Source organism: Palaemon carinicauda, chromosome 9 (assembly GCF_036898095.1).
Source record: "Palaemon carinicauda isolate YSFRI2023 chromosome 9, ASM3689809v2, whole genome shotgun sequence".
In the NCBI taxonomy this organism is placed as follows: Eukaryota; Metazoa; Arthropoda; class Malacostraca; order Decapoda; family Palaemonidae; genus Palaemon; species Palaemon carinicauda.
Genome location: NC_090733.1, coordinates 69622344 through 69639466, shown reverse-complemented (window position 1 = coordinate 69639466; position 17123 = coordinate 69622344). Strand labels below are relative to the sequence as shown.

The 17123-nt window shown below is 44.0% G+C and overlaps 1 protein-coding gene across 2 annotated transcripts in view; it reads left to right on the top strand.

Annotated features, from left to right (window-relative positions):
- The window catches only part of p115 (General vesicular transport factor p115), a 764785-nt gene that overhangs the window by 99578 nt on the left and 648084 nt on the right, over positions 1-17123 (top strand). For both annotated transcript variants that reach the window (XM_068380069.1, XM_068380070.1), the window contains exon 3: positions 13536-13632. In XM_068380069.1, coding sequence (XP_068236170.1) covers positions 13536-13632 — 97 coding nt within the window. The remainder of the gene's footprint in view (positions 1-13535; positions 13633-17123) is intronic.

Below are 17123 nucleotides of genomic sequence, written 5' to 3'. Positions count from 1 at the left end.
CATGAACAGACTTAATCAAATTTACATTTTTAAACATAAGACTTACCTGGTAGTTATATATATAGCTTACGTCTCTGACATCACGGCAGAAATTTCAAAACTCGCGCCAATCGCCGATTGGATAGCCAGGTGTACCACCTGTGCACCCTAGCGAGGTACCGTGAAACCATTCCATGTTTCCTCATACCTTCTCTGCCGCCGTAGCGGCAACATCATTGGATTTTTCACTTGCTGTAACCTGTATATTACAGTTATCTTGGTGATGTACAATTTACTTTTAGCCTTCGCTGGTTGGGTTTTATTCTTACTGAGTGTTAATGTTTTAACTTTGTTCGTATCTTAAAAGAGGTAGGATTGGGAGTTTTTTCCCCCTACTGTAAAACTAACGAACCTACTTTTTTCAATATTAATCTTACCCGATGATCATGTAGCTGTCAACTCTGTTGCCCGACAGAAATCTACGGTCGGGATACGCCAGCGATCGCTATACAGGTGGGGGTGTACACAACAGCGCCATCTGTGAGTAGGTACTCAAGTACTTCTTGTCAACAAGAACTCAATTTTTCCTCTGTCGTGCCACCGGCAAGACCTACTAATACGCCGTCCCTAACTGGATTTGTTTTCACAACTTTTTGGTGAAGTACACTATTCCAGTTTTGAGCTTTCGCTATGCAGGGGTTTTATCTTCATTTCAAAACTTGAACTCGTTTTGGATAGATTTAATTATGGTGACGAAGAGAGTATGAACTCTCTTTCACTTTTAAATGGCCGACCCTTCCCTTAGACGGAAGTGTTGGTGTCGAAGAGAGTATAGACTCTCTTTCACTTTTAATGACCCACCCTTCCCTTAGACGGAAGTGTGTTTAGGTTTTTGGTAATTTTGCTTAACAAAGTTATAGATTTATTTTATATCTCTCCGCCATTTATAGGCCTCTTCGATTAACTTTCCATTTATTATAAACTTATAAAAATTAATTTTTATGTTTGTTTATATGCGACCTTTCCTAATAGTAGGCGGTCTTTACTTGGAACCGAAGTTAATTAACATTGAGCCCGTCATATCGTTTTTCCTGTTAAGAATTTATGCTATTTTAATTTTAATGTTTTTGAAAGAATTTCTTTGATAGTCTCGTACTGTTTTCAAAGTTGAACTAACGTTTAGTTTAGTCTCCGCAGTTGTTGACGTTCAGAACGTTCAACTTGCGCTCTATCGTTACGATAGAGAGAGAGTATTTCACGGTTTCACGTTGCAGTAAGAGTAAACCGATTCTAGCGTTTCGTTCATTCTTTCTTAGCTTAAATGGTTTTAATTCTAATAAAGGAACTTTTTATTTGGGAAACCTTTCAGTTTTTTTCCTTTAACAAATAATATGTTTTAACGATATATAATTGGGCTCATCTCTCAGGTTCTAAGTCAAGAGAGAGAGAGATAGAGACGGAGGGAGAGAGAGGAGGATAAACGTTTCGTTCAAGCGGGTAACGTTGTTCTCGTTTTTTACTCTTCTCCCTAGTCGCTATAGGGGAAGAAGGTAAAACGTTTCTAGAGTTTTATTCTTGTTCCCAGGCTTTATGCGGTGAGAGATTTTAAACGTAGTTTATTTGATCTAGTGTTTAGTCTCTTTTCCAGCCACTGAATTCTTTATCTTTCATTATGTTTTTCTGTTACATTGTAAAACTGTTTTCGCAATTACTACCTTTTAATGAAGGATAGGATTGCGTGTTTCAGGTACAAACCACTTAAAGTTTCGAGTTCAGTGAAATAAGTGCAAACAGAAAATCAAAAGTGATAAAGTGATATGCGCAAAGTGTTACAGTGTTGCGTTCGAGGGTTCGTTTGTTCGTGCCAGTTGTTCACCTTGTCCGATACCTCTTACAAGCTCCCAAGCCCAGGGGAGAAGTAATGTCGAAGGACTTATGGGTTCCACAGGTCTTGATCGACGAACAAACGTTTCCCTCCGTGGTTTCGGGTGTATCTACACACGTTGCCGACGTGATCACCCCACCCACACAAAGACGAGAGAGCCCATTTATTCCTCGTCTGCGGAAGAGGTTTCTCGCAGAAACCATGGACCAAATCTTGCAGCTTTTAAGTGCAAGTCGGTCCCTTCCGCGCAAGTCCAACGGCCTAGGTGTAGCCACTGGGTCAGTTCGGACTCGCTGCAGTACGACAACTGCACACCTCCCAAGAGAGGCAAGGTGGTACCACAACAGGCAGTAACTCCGTCTGTTGCCGCACCAGCTGTTTTAGACCCTCAGTCACAACGGACAGTAGCTCCGTTTGTTGTTGTCTTTCATAGACCCTAGTGGTCCATGCTGCAGACTATACAGTCTCAGCTTGCTCCTTCATGCAGGAGTATCGTGCTGGAAGGTTGACAATGCACCTGTTAACCTACAATCCGCCGAGGTTGTGCGCTCAGCAGATACTGCGGCTGCCTGCTCCCACACTCCACCTGTGAGAGCTCCACCTCTGATGCGCAGTCCACCCTGCCAGACGCATGTTCTTGCTGCACCATCCGTTGACATGCGTGAGCTACCGCATCAGCAGTGGGAAGGTGCTGTAGAGCTGCCGGGTTCCAGCTCTATGTGGCATTCTCCGCAACCCATGCGGCATGCTCCGCATACCATACAGCATGCTCCGCATACCTTTCAGCATGCTCCGCAACCCACCGCAGCCCCTCCCACGCACCAGCACTCTGCTTTTGTTGTTGCCAGCTCCCACACTCCGACTGCGGAGAAGGTTGACGATGCACCCGTGGGCCTACACCTCCCACGGTTGTGCGCCCGGCATGGCTTCCTGCTCTCACACTCTTGTTGTGAGAGCTCCTCCACCCATGCACAGTCAACCCTGCCAGATGTATGATGACTCCCACACACAGAGCACTCCGTTGCCGTGCGTGAGCTACCACAAGCTGCCGTGTTTTGACACGGTGTGTCAGCCTCCGCAACACACTGTGGTTACCGCCACTCGCCCGCAGCAAACTAGTCAGTCAGGAGTTGAGGCTTCCCCACACAACTTTGGTTGTTGCCAACTCACAGACTGTCAAACAGTTACATGACGTTGCCTTCTGGTCTGCTACTTATACACCAGTGCTGTATGTCCTCACGCTCCTGTTGTGGTTGACAGTTCAGTTTTTGACAGTTCACAGACTGTCAAGCAGTTTCATAACGTTGCCTTCTGGTCTGCTGCTTTTGCACCAGTGAAACCCTCACTGAGAGAACCTAGCTTTTCTCGGATATGGTTCCTGTAGATGAGAAAGTGCTGTTCTCCCTCCTTCTGATATTCCCTTGAGGACTCTGTCATTTGGAGAGGAGCCTTAAGCTGCTTAGCCTCCTATGGACTTTAATTTAAGCATAACATGCTTCCAGGGAGGGTAAATGGTTCCGCTTTAGTCGCTAACCCCGTCTGTTGCCACACCTGCTCCCATAGACCTTGGGCTTTGTTGCAAGACATGCAGTCCAAGCTTAGTCCTTGATAGAGGATTTTTTACGGAGAAGAACCTTCTTGCCAACGACCTTCCTACCGGTTGGTTTTACGCCCTGTTGACGCTGAGGTATCCTACTCACGTCCGCCAGTTGAGATGGTTCCTCCACCGGTGCGACCCAGTGTGGGTTGCCAGTCGCACGTTGATGTTAAGCTACTCTCGGAGGTGGTTGTGGACGTTCAGTGTGTCACTGGGAAGACGTTCAACAACCAGCAGAGGTGACTTGTTGTGACGCAGTGCGGCAACCTCAGCAACCCGATAAGGGGTTGTCTGTACTACCCAGACAGTCTAGACAGTTTCGGGTTGTCGCTGTACTTCCTCGCATCCCCATGGTTGACAGTTCACAGACTGTGCAGCAGTACCATGATCTTGTGTCCGGCTCCGTCATGCATCCACCAGTGCGACCGGATTCAGCGAGTCAGACGTTGCCCACTCCGTTGCCGTTTCCTCATCAGTTTCGGATGAGGAACCCTCTGATGAGGACATGGCTGAACAAGAAGATCAATCCCCAGCCCTGCTATCCATCCAGAAGATGCTGAAGAAGGAATACGGCCCTGTCAGGCTGTGGATGAGTCTGGTTAGGACACTGTCATCCGTGGTGCAATTGGTGTCACTTGGAAGACTACACCTCCGTCCTCTTCGGTTTCATCTAGCTCTTCACTGGAAAAGGACAAGACGCTAGAAGCGGTCTCGATCCCGGTTTCCGGAAGATAAGTCTGGTCTAACCTGAGGAAAGGACTTTATCAACCTTTTATAGGGTCTTCCCCTGACTGTTCAGACTCCCAACCACGTTCTCTTCTCAGACGCATCGGACGTAGGCTGGGGTGCGACCTTAGGCGGTAGGGAATGCTCGGGATTATGGAACTCGAGTCAAAGGACAATGCATTTTAACTGCAAGAAGCTTCTGGCAGTACGTCTGACCTGGAAAAGCTTCAGGTCTCTCCTTCAAGACAAAGTAATGGAGGTCAACACGGACAACTCCCTGCTTTGATGTTCATCTCCTAGCAAGGAGGGACCTACTCTCTGACATGGTGCGAGTTCGCTAGTGACCTCCTCTCCTGTTCAACAGGTCTAGACTTTTCACTAGTAACAAATTTCTTCCAAGGCAACTTGAATGTCTTAGCAGTTTGTCTCAGTAGGAAGGGACAATAATTCCAACATATTGGACCCTCCACAGAGATGTATGCAAGAGACTTTGGGTCACCTGGGACCAGCCAACCATAGATCTCTTCGCAACCTCGATGTCCAAGAGGCTCTCAATACTTTGCTCACCTATCCCGGACCCAGCAGTGGTTCTTTTAGATGCCTTTCTACTAGGTTAGTCTCATCTAGATCTATATGCATTCCCTCCGTTCTAGATTGTCAACAAGGTACTGCAGAAGTTCGCCTCTCACGATGGGACAAAGTTGACACTAGTTGCTTCCCTCTGGCCCGCGAGAGAATAACTTACCGAGGTACTTCGATGGCTAGTAGACGTTCCCAGAACTCTTCCCCTAAGGGTGGACCTGCTACGTCTGCCACGCGTAAGAAGGTACTCCAAGGCCTCCACGCTCTTCGTCTCACTGCCTTCAGAGTATCGAAAGACTCTCGAGAACTAGAGGTTTTTCGAAGGAGGCAACCAGAGCGATTGTTAGAGCAAGGAGAACATCCACCCTTAGAGTCTACCAATCGAAGTGGGAAATCTTCCTAAACTGGTGCAAGTCAGTATCCGTATCCTCGACCAGTACCTCTGTAACTCAAATAGCTGACTTCCTCTTATATCTGAGAAAAGAGCGATCTCTTTCAGCTCCCACTTTCAAGGGTTACAGAAGCATGTTGGCATCAGTCTTCCGTCACAGAGGCTTAGATCTTTCCAACAATAAAGATCTACAGGACCTCCTTAAGTCTTTTGAGACCACGAAGGAGCGTCGTTTGGTTACACCTGGTTGGAATTTAGACGTGGTTCTAAGATTCCTTATGTTAGACAGGTTCGAACCACTTCAATCAGCCTCCCTGAAAGATCTCACCTTTAAGACTCTTTTCCTGATATGCTTAACCACAGCTAAAAGAGTCAGTGAGATTCATGCCTTCAGCAAGAACATCGGATTTTCATCCGAAACGGCTACATGTTCTACATCTTGGTTTTCTAGCCAAACACGAGCTGCCTTCTCGGCCTTGACCAATATCGTTCGTTATTCCAAACTTATCGTATGGTTGGAAATGAACTAGAAAGAGTATTATGTCCTGTAGAGCTCTTAAGTTCTATTTTAAAAACCTTTACGAGGCCCGTCTGAAGCTTTATGGTGTTCAGTTAAGAATTCATCTTTGCCTATGTCAGAGAATTCTTTATCCTATTATTTTCAGACTGTTAATACGAGAAGCTCATTCCCTTCTGAATGAGGAAGACCAAGCTTGGCTGAAGGTAAGGACACACGAAGTTAGAGCTATCACAACTTCCGTGACCTTTTAATAAAATAGATCTCTGCAAAATATTTTCGACGCAACCTTTTGGAAAAGCTAATCAGTGTTCGCGTCTTTTATCTTAAGAATGTCCAGTCTCTTTACGAGAACTGCTACACTCTGGGACCATTCGTAGCAACGAGTGCAGTAGTGGTGGGGGCTCCACCACTACAATTCCCTAATTCCAGAACCTTTTTAATCTTTCTCTTGAAATATTTCTGGGTTGTCCGGAAGGCTAAGAAGCCTTCCGCATCCTGGTTGATTTGGCGGGTGGTCAAATTCTTTCTTGAGAAGCGCCTAGATTAGAGGTTGTGATGAGGTCCTTTAGTATGGGTTGCAGCCCTTCATACTTCAGCACCTAGGAGTCGCTCAGCATCCTAAGAGGATCGCTAGGCTCAGTAAGGAAGACGTACTTAAAAAGGCAGAGTAATGGTTCAAGTCGACTTCCTTACCAAGTACTTATTTATTTTATGTTTGTTATTTTGAATAACGGCTAAAATAAGATACGGGATACTTAGCTTCTTTGTTAACATGTATGCTGGTCTCCACCCACCACCATGGGTGTGAATCAGCTACATGATCATCGGGTAAGATTAATATTGAAAAATTTTATTTTCATTAGTAAAATAAATTTTTGAATATACTTACCCGATGATCATGAATTTAAGGACCCGCCCTTCCTCCCCATAGAGAACCAGTGGACCGAGGAGAAAATTGAGTTTTTGTTGACAAGAAGTACTTGAGTACCTACTCACAGATGGCGCTGTTGTGTACACCCCCACCTGTATAGCGATCGCTGGCGTATCCCGACCGTAGATTTCTGTCGGGCAACAGAGTTGACAGCTACATGATCATCGGGTAAGTATATTCAAAAATTTATTTTACTAATGAAAATAACATTTTAAAACATGATGGCGGAGATACGTTCCGCCAACTCTATGACGTCACAATCGTGTGATGTAATCTACATAGTACTACATAGTATGTCTTACAAAATTCTTTTATTTGCTTTTTCTTTTAAAGAATGAAAAGGAATTCTATCTTACAATAAGTTTTTAACTTTTAATGTAAAAATGTTTAAGAAAATATTTGTCCTCTTAGTATTCGTTCTTTAAATCGTCGATCTATTTTCAAAGATTAAATAGAACTAGCGTATTGTTAAATTTTACGCTGCGTAGTTCTCATGACAATCGATACAGTCCCAACATGTCTTGGTATTGTTGTTTATTTTCTTTTCAATATTGGGAATTCTAGTATTAGTCGTATATTGATATATATGCTCCAATTGTAAAGTGTAGCAAATCACTATTTTTGGGAACCCTTAAGATTTAAGGGTTGATTACATATATTTATATGTTATTCCTATATCTGTTCATTTTAATCATATAACATATAGCTTTCCCGGTAGTTATATGAAACTACCGGGTAAGTATTTATAACATTTAACTTTACCGGTGGTTATATATAACTACCGGGTGAGTGTGTTCAAACATTTATTATTAAACACAAGACTTACCCGGTGGTTATATTTATATAACCACCGGGTAAGTATGTTTGAAAGTTATTTTATTATGAAAATAACATTTTACATGAAAATATCAGTTTAATTTTTTATAAAAATATATTGTTACAATTTATATAGCAAGAACTAGAGACTATATTGCATTCTCATTCGATCCCTTGGCAGAAGAGTAAGATCTCTCACAACGGGCAGGAATAATTATGGTCTTTTGTGTAAGAGTTTAAAAGTGCAAGTTTCAGTGCTAAATTAGTGCAGTGAATTTATTCAGCACAGTGGACGTCGTTATCCTAGCCTTAGACCTCTTCCAAGCTCCCCAACCCCTGGGAGAAGGAATGTCGATCGGCGAAAGGAAACGAGAGGTGTTAGCTCCCGAGCAGACGTCCTCTCGAGCGTTCCTGTTGACGTTCCCAGAACGCTCGCCCTTGCCATCGGAAAGTCAAAGAGCGTTGGACGTCAAGCTAGTAACACTGCTGTTAGAGTCTTGCATTGCATCACATATGCTGATAATAGCAATACTATAAGTCATAGATATTCGCTGATAATAGCAATGCTTATGAACCAACATAGACACGGTTTTTGTCCCAGAGCGCCAGTCGGCCATGAGAACCCTCTGATCCGAAGTCATTAAACTGAATGCGCCGAGCGGCGTAATGAAGATTATTTTGCTAGAACGCTCGGCGCCATGTCTTTCAGGATGCTTGGCGCCACGTCTTTCAGGACGCTTGGCGCCACGTCTTTCAGGACGCTTGGCGCCACGTCTTTCAGGACGCTTGGCGCCACGTCTTTCAGGACGCTCGGCGCCACGTCTTTCAGGACGCTCGGCGCCACGTCTTTCAGGACGCTCGGCGCCACGTCTTTCAGGACGCTCGGCGCCATGTCTTTCAGGACGCTCGGCGCCATGTCTTTCAGGACGCTCGGCGCCATGTCTTTCAGGACGCTCGGCGCCATGTCTTTCAGGACTCTCGGCGCCACGTTTTACAGGACGCTTGGCGCCACGTCTTTCAGGACGCTCGGCGCCAGGTCTTTCAGGACGCTCGGCGCCAGGTCTTTCAGGACGCTCGGCGCCAGGTCTTTCAGGATGCTCGGCGCCACGTCTTACAGGACGCTCGGCGCCTCGTCTTTCAGGACGCTCGGCGCCTCGTCTTTCAGGACGCTCGGCGCCTCGTCTTTCAGGACGCTCTGCACCACGTCTTTCAGGACGCTCTGCACCACTTCGTACAAGATCTTTGTCAGAGGAAGACATTGGTGATCACTTTTCTCCTATTGAATTATTTGAGATTATCAGAAGGAGAAGATCATAAGTCCTTTCGTCCTTCAATTGATTAAGAAACTCATGAAAGTTTTTAATGATGAGTTTCCAGATTATTTTGTGCCTGTTGCTCCACGTTCGCTACCCTCTGAATTTACACTTGGTCATCAATGGAGCTTTAAGGATGATGGGAGACTGGATGGAGTCTCAGAAGGACCGAGGAAAGGCAGCTTTCTTTTTTCCTCTGAAAAGACTTGCCTCTAGATCTTGTATCTGGTACGAGATTATTATTATTGTTATTTCTACCCAAGCTACAACCCTAGTTGGAAAAGCAAGATGCTATAAGCCCAAGGGCTCCAATAGGGAAAAAATAGCCCAGTGAGGAAAGGAAATAAGGAAATAATTAAATGATGAGAATAAATTAACAATAAATCATTCTAAAAACAGTGACGTCAAAAACAGATATGTCATATTTCAACTATAAAAAGACTCATGTCAGCCTGGTCACAGGGCTAAGCAGAGTCTGACTGCTTTCCCCTTCAGGCAGTAGAGCCAGACTACACAACTTCTGGCAATCTTGGGAGAAGAGGGGAGCAGACCTTTGGTCAGTACATCTTCTGAAGGAGGATTTCAATTTCCTTTTATAGGGAAACCTCCTTCAGTTTTAGCTCCAATAGATTTCTCTCCCAGATCTAGAGAGGAGTCTAAGAGGCAGGCTATGCAATCAAACTTTATCTGAGGTTTGTTTACAAGGAGGAAGGGGGAAAGAATGTGTCAGTTTCGGGCCGTGTGTTTTGGTCTCAGCTCCGCCCCTCTAATGTTCACGAAACTTATGCTAAATATAGCAGAATACTGCACTCAAGAAACATCAGAGCCTCCCTGTTTCTGGACGATTGGCTTCTCAGAGCTCATTCTTACTATCTTCATGAAGGATCTTCAGATAACGTTGAGCCTATCAGAAGAATTTGGTCTTCCTGTCAACAAGACGAGTCTCTTCTGACACCAGGACGCTCAGCGCCACGTCCTATAGGATGTTCGGCGTCTTGCTCTGTTGACCGCTCGGCGCCACGTCTTACAGGACGTTCGGCGCCACACCTTCCAGGACGCTCGGCGCCACGTCTTACAGGACGTTTGGCACCACGTCTTACAGGACGCTTGGCGCCTCGTCTTTCAGGACGCTCGGCGCCACGTCTTTCAGGACGCTCGGCGCCACGTCTTTCAGGACGCTCGACGTCGAAGATCTAGCATGAGGCATGACATTGAACATGAGAACCTCGGATTTCGTGATGACACTAGTCGAATCGAATGTCGAGATCAAGGACGCCTTAGTTCCGATCTCTTTGATCACGGACGTTTTTATCGAGCGTCTAGCCTTAGAACAACGCGGCGACAGAGGCGGTGATCTGGGTTCCCTTGACGCCAGAAGTCAGGACCTTAAAGAGATGTATCCTGATAAACACAACGTCACTACTTCCGTTAGATCTTCTGACACCATCACAAAAGATACTTTATTTAAGGATGGTGATTCAGTCAAGTTTTTTTGGGCTTTTACGTCTCCCCCTAGAACGGAGCAAGCCGTCTTGAAACTGCAATCTTTTCAAAAGATACAGAAGTGGATGAGTATGTTGGGAACCCTCTCCTCGTTGGGCGGGGTTTTTTCCCTGGGAAGGCTGAATCTTTCTTCGTGACCATTGATATGTCACTGTTCATCCTTGTTTTCCTGGACCAGGGTTCGTTTACCGGCCAGTCAGAAGCTAGAAGCTATTGTCCTTGTGTGATTTTTCTTCGTCCTCTCCAATTCAACCTCAATCATTTTGGGACAAGGAGAGGATCTAGAATCGGTATGCATCCCTTTTCAGATGCCATAAGAAGTTGCCTTCAGTGGTGGAATGATCCGGCCAAACTTCCAGAAGGTCACTCCTTTGAACAGAGGGACTCGGACCTTGTGTTGTGTGCTGACGCCTCGGACTCGGAGTGGGAGCAACACTGGACAGTTGGAAGCTTGGAACTATGGACAGAGGATCAGAAGAGCTTCCTCATCATACAAAGGAACTGTTGACAGTCCAGTTGACCCTCATAAAACTTTGAAGGGTCAGTTTGGACAAAGTGGTGCAGGTCAATGCCAATAACACCACAGAATTGGCTTTCATTGCCAAGCAAGGCGGAACCCACTCGAGGTCCCTTTACGTGACTGCGAGGAGTCTTCTCATCTGGGCAAAGGAGAAGAATGTAATCCTTCTAACAAGGTTCATTCAAGGGGGGAAGAACGTATGGCAGACAGCCTCAGCTGGAGAATGGACACTCCATCGAGAAGTCTGCAAGAATCTGTGGCGACTTTGGTGTCATCCTTGTATAGACCTATTCGCGTCTTCGCAGACAAAGAGACTAGAATCTTACTGCTCTCCAGTGCCAGATCTCGAAGCAGTTCACATAGACGCTTTCCTGTAATCTGGACGTGTACGTTTTTCCACTGTTCATTGCCCTTTACAAGGTGATACAAAAGTTTGTGTCACACGAAGGGACCAGGTGACTCTAGTGGCCTTCTTTTGGTCCTCAAGAGGATGGTTCACAGAGATACTGGAATGGATGATGGACTCTCCTAGAAGCCTTCAATTAAGATTAGATTTACTCAGACAACCTCTCTTGGAAAGGTACCTTTCAAGTCTCCAAGCTCTTCATCTAACTACCTTCAGTCTATCGAAAACTCACAGGAGCTAGAGATTTTTCGAAGGAGGCAGCTAGGGCTTTTACAAGGCAATAAGGACTTCTACCATCAGGATTTATCAATCCAAGTGGGAGGTTTTAGAGAATGGTGCAGAGTCAACTCTGTTTTCTCTTCCAGTATCTTTACAGCTCAGATTGCTGACTTCCTGTTGTACCTTCGAATGAAGCTCATTTGTTCATTCTCTTCCATCAAGGGATACAGGAGTGTGTTAGGGACTGTAGTCAGGCACAGTATCTAGGACCTTTCGAATGATAAAGTCCTCCAGGTACTTCTCAAATCGTTTGAAACATCGAAACAACCAGGATTCACTAGCTTGGATTCTGGATATAGTCCTGAAGTTCCTTATGGGTGACAGACTTGAGCTCTTGCATTCGTCTTCATTTAAGGACCTCACTATGAAATCTCTATTTTTTGTTAGTATTGTGACAGTTAAAAGAGTCGGTGAATTCATGCGTTTAGTAAAAACGTTGGCTTTCGAGATAACGAAGCTATCTGCTCATTGCAGTTAGGCTTCCTCGCCAAGAATGACCGCTCTTCTCAACCTTGACCCAAGGCTTTTGAGTTTCCGAATCTTTTGGATGTGGTTGGCGAGGAGTTGGAGAGAGTCTTGTGTCCAGTAAGAGCCCTGAAGTTCTACCTGGGCAGAATGTAAGAGTTGTGAGGCAAGTCGATAGCTCTTGGGTGCTCGATCAAGAAACCCTCGTTACAGATGTCAAGAATGTCCTTTCATTCTTCATCAGACTCTTATAAGAGAGGCTCATACGCATTACAGTAAGACTGGCCTCAAGATTTTAAAGGTCAAGACGCATGAAGTTAATGCTGTAACAACTTCAGTGGCCTTCAAGCAGAATAGATTGTGGCAGAGCATTATGGACACAACCTTTTGGAGGGGTAAATCTGTGTTCACTTCACACTATTTGAAACGTGTCCAGACTCTTTATGAGGACTGCTACACTCTGGGACCATTCGTAAGAGCGAATGCAGTAGTGGGGGAAGGATCCACCACTACGTTCCCATAATCTTAATACCTTTTGCTTTTCTTGGAACTTTTATATTTTTATGGTTGTTTGTGGAGATTGCGACAGTCTTCCACAATCATTGATTTTAGTCAGGTGGTCAATTTGTTCCTTGAGAGTGCCCGGAACAAGGGTATTGGAAGAGGTCATGTCACATAGAGGTTTTTAGACCAATTTGACAGCTCCAGGAGGTCTTCAGCCCCCTGGGTGGATCTCTGGATCTCGTAAGGAAAGCGGACATAATGAAAGAATTCATTGAAGTCAGCTTCCTTATCAGGTACGAACCCGTAAGTTTGTTTATTAACTCTTAAGTAAAAAATTCCAACTATATTAGCTGTCTCACCCTCCACCAAAGGTGTTAATCAGCTATATACAGTATATAACTACATGGAAAGTCTTATGTTTAAAAATGTTATTTTCATTATAAAATAAATTTTTGAACATACTTACCTCGCTAGGGTGCACAGGTGGTACACCTGGCTATCCAATCGATGATTGGCGCGAGTTTTGAAATTTCTGCCGTGACGTCAGAGACGTAAGCTATATATATATAACTATCAGGTAAGTATGTTCAAAAATTTATTTTATAATGAAAGTAACATGTTTAAGAGGAATTCCATAATAACACAGGACTCTCCACAAATTGGCTGGAGCACACTATCACTTTTTCATAGTCCACAAATGCCATCCAAAGGAGATTTCTAAATTCTACGCATTGCTGTACAGTACATGTCTCAAAATGAAAATTTGGTCAATGGAACTTCTACCTTTTCTAAATCCTGCTTGTTCGTCTCTCAGCTTTTCATCAATCTTTTTCTCCAGTCTCTTTAGAATAAGCATGCTATTATTTTCATAACAACTGGAGTTAGTGTTATGCCTCAGCAGTTATTGCAATCAGTCAGGTCTCATTTTTTCGCTATTTTCACCAACACTCTTAACTCCCATTCATCAGGTTTTGTCTCCTCATGCCACATTCTACAAAATAATCTTGTAAGTAGTCTGCCGAGATGATACTGGCTGAAAAACATTTGGTATGTATATGTAATGTATTAATCTTATTTTGTTTTATGCTCATTGAAAAATTTATTTTTTTCTTTTAAAGGTTTTAGAAGCCGATAGAAGTGACCATGAGATTGTCAATTATGCCCTTGAAACTCTGGTAAATGTCACAGCCCCTGAGATTTTTCCCGAAGAATGTGGTATGTATTTTATTCATTACCTATACTGTGCTATAATTCAATGTTCCAAATTTTAGCAACTGCTTTCAATGGTTTTCTGTACTAAACCATGAAAGTAGGATATCTGTTCTATTGGTATTATAATCGAAAGTGAAATTTGCAGTTCTAAAGTTATACTATTAGTCAATCTGGGAGAATGAATAGAGGCTAAATAAAACTAAAATAACAGCCGTTCTTTATAGTAGGTATAACAATATATAGACTCTTATCCATAATGAAAAGGGGGAATTGAGAGGTTTATAAAGTAGTTTTATCTAAAGATTCTTGGAACACAAGTTACAATACATTTGTTCCTATGTGGATACAAACTTCTGAGTATTTTGATGTGGATTTACTTCTAAGTCGATTTATTACGACCAGAAAAAAGAAAAGGTGCCTAACTAGTAACTATATAATAGGTTACTTGGCAATTCCAAGGCCGGGCAGCGCTCGCGAGTTACTGCAAGGCAGAGGCTACTCTACTTCTGGTTGCTGTTATTGTCGGATTTCCTCGCTACGGTCATCGACTCCACATCAGAGTACCCTTTCAGTGCCTTTAGCTTTTATCAGTGTTTTGAGTATTATGTGTGGATCTTCTAGTGTTATAGGACTTGGCCTGGCCTTGAAGGTTGCCCATGTGGAACCATTACGAGCTGCATCGAGATTCATCCGCATCCCCTTTCCCCTTTGCCCAAACTGCCATGGTAAATGGTGTTCTTGTGAATCCTCTTGTGAGTATTGCAGGGAATGGCATCCCCCCAAGTGGGAGAAGTATCGTGCGCGTCGCAAGAAGTGGGCTAAGAGGGATAGATCCCCTTCCTTCTCGTCTTCTCTAGAGAACAAGACGCCTAAGATCCTTCTTGTGATGCACGATATCTCTGACCCTGATCCTACCTTACTAGAGCCCTCTGTGGCCCCAGTAACTGAGAATAACTGCTATGATTTCCACACTTTTCACATAAGTGATACTTTTGTTAATGTTTTCTCGCCCATAGGGCATAGTGATCACGAGTCGCTTCCCGAGACCGATCCCTTGGCTTTTGCCCCAGCACATTCTGCTCGGGATCTATTCCCTGTATCACTGGTTCTTGATTATACAGATCTGAAGATATCTCCATCACCTCCCACGAGCATGTTAGAGGTGAACAATTTCTCTCAGAAGTTCATCATTAAGGGGACTTATCTCTTTAGGAGGATTCTCTGGTTAAAGTGCTAGAAATCTCATTCCATTCTCATCCAAGAACACCTCACCACCAGAATGAGCCTGCCATATCCCCGTGTATGGAAGCAGCCCTTTTAAAAGGTCCTTACCTCTAGCCTACTCGTTACTAGGAGTCTTGCTTGCCTCATACGCCTAGGGATCCTTGGTGACGCTCTTCTGCGTACAAGAACTCTCTGGGTTTGCACAAGAATTCTTAATTATCTTTTTGAGAGGTCATTCGCACATCCACAATGGTGTCCATGTCAGATATTTTGCAGGTATGTCCGATTCGTCCAAGTATGACTGCGTCACCCTCTTTCAAACATCCGTTTCGGAAGGCCAAAGTTATCACAGTATCAGCTAGCACGTCGATTCCACGTGTGTCAACTACTCACATCCGTATGTGTATGCGTATACACTCAGACGTTCAAAAACGCGCCGCCATTCCTGTGCTGACTTGACTTCACAAACTACACATCCATCTCTATGAGTGACCCCGCTAATGCTCCTCCTGATTTTACCGCCATTTTTTCTCAGCCTTGGGATATACGACGTGATCGTGCAGTTACCCAGATGGGGGCCCATGCAGATACACATTTCCTTCAACTTTGGGTGATCAGCTAATTATTGACTCGCGTACTCAGACATGCTTGAATAACCCATTTTTTAGGTGAATCAGTAGTGAACGTACTATTTTACCAGGTCTGCACATGCTGGTATTATTACTTTACCAAGCATTCTTAAAGCTACTGAGAGTAGCCAATGTATCGCAGGGTGCCGAATTAGGAGCTGTTTGGGTCAGATATTTTTTTCAGAAACAAGAGGGGAAAAGGGCCCTGGAACCTTTACCCCCCTTTTCCTTAAGTAAAACCACCGTACCATAGGAAGGGAACCATAGACACGGTTTGCCATATCAGTCTACTTCCCAAAATAGACATTTTGAGTGGATCTCTCCTGTCAGATCTTTTTTTTTCTGTCACAGGTCTAGCTCTGACATGGAGTCTCCTGTTATCCCATCTTGTTTTTACAAGGATTGAGATTATCAGAGGAGTGAACACTGCTTCTACTCTTTTACAGCATTCTCATTTCAGTGTTCGCACCATAGACGGGAGCAGAACTACGTCCATGGGGAGATTACAACTTCCAATTTTGTTTTTAAACAGGAAGCTCATTTCTTCACTCCTAAGCAGGAGCCTACTCACGATGATCCATCGTTTATCATCATTGACGATTCTCCGTATCCCCTTTGAATACCGGCACCAGTTCTGCTGATGTAGCCCCTCTTGAAGTTCTGACATCTGGGTCGGACATGTCCCACTTTTTCAAGATTATGACTCTTACCTGCCATTTAGATGGCCTGGGTGACTCATAAATCTCCTAAGTTATGAGCTGATGCTGTGCCGTTGATGCTAAATTTCCCTACTCTTTCAGCACTAAATATTGCTCCGATGTATCGCTGTCTAACCAGACCTGTGTCATCCTAGATCTCTTTAATAACGAAGTTTCATCAGCTGAGGCTGATAACTCTGTGATTTAGCAGGTTGTCAAGATTTTCACCATTAGCACTTTATCTTCAGGGAAAGTTTTATGTAGAATTTGAGGCTCAACCCAGTCCTCTTCCAATTGATCTCGATGTAGCTGTCCTTATATGTGTGTATGCAGTGATAATTTGACGAATCTTCCATTCACCTTCTTAGCATCTTAGATGCAGAATATGGAGGTTGCTGCCATGCTAGCTATTCAGGCCTGCTTCTGGGTAGACCATTGGTTAGGGACATTGATCTGGTATGCTGTGACTGAGAATGTGAAGAATATAGATGTTGTCAAACAGTTCAAGGAACTGTCAAGGTCTGGTACTGAGACCTTGGAGTTTCTATCCCACCAAATTGTTTCCCTTTGAGGAAATTGCATCCTAAAATGGAGAGATAATGTGTTGGCCAAATATAACAAGCAGTTATCTCCCAGGTATGCATTGTTCTTGTGTAATTTGAGCTTGGTTGACTTTCTCACTCAGTTCCCTCCTACAGAAGGTACTACGGTGATTGAGAAGGCTGAAAAATCCAACCAGTCTTCATTTATGAGGACAGGTGTGTCCCTTGGATGCCTCTCCCTTAGCTGAAAAATGGCTTTCACAAGCAAAATTTTTTTTTTAAATGGTTTGAACGTTATAGGTGCGATCTGAGCAAAGATCTGACGGTAATTTTAGTTTTCTCGAAGTATTTTTAATAATGTAGATGCTGTCTGAGCAAAGATCTGATCTGTACTTTCAAAC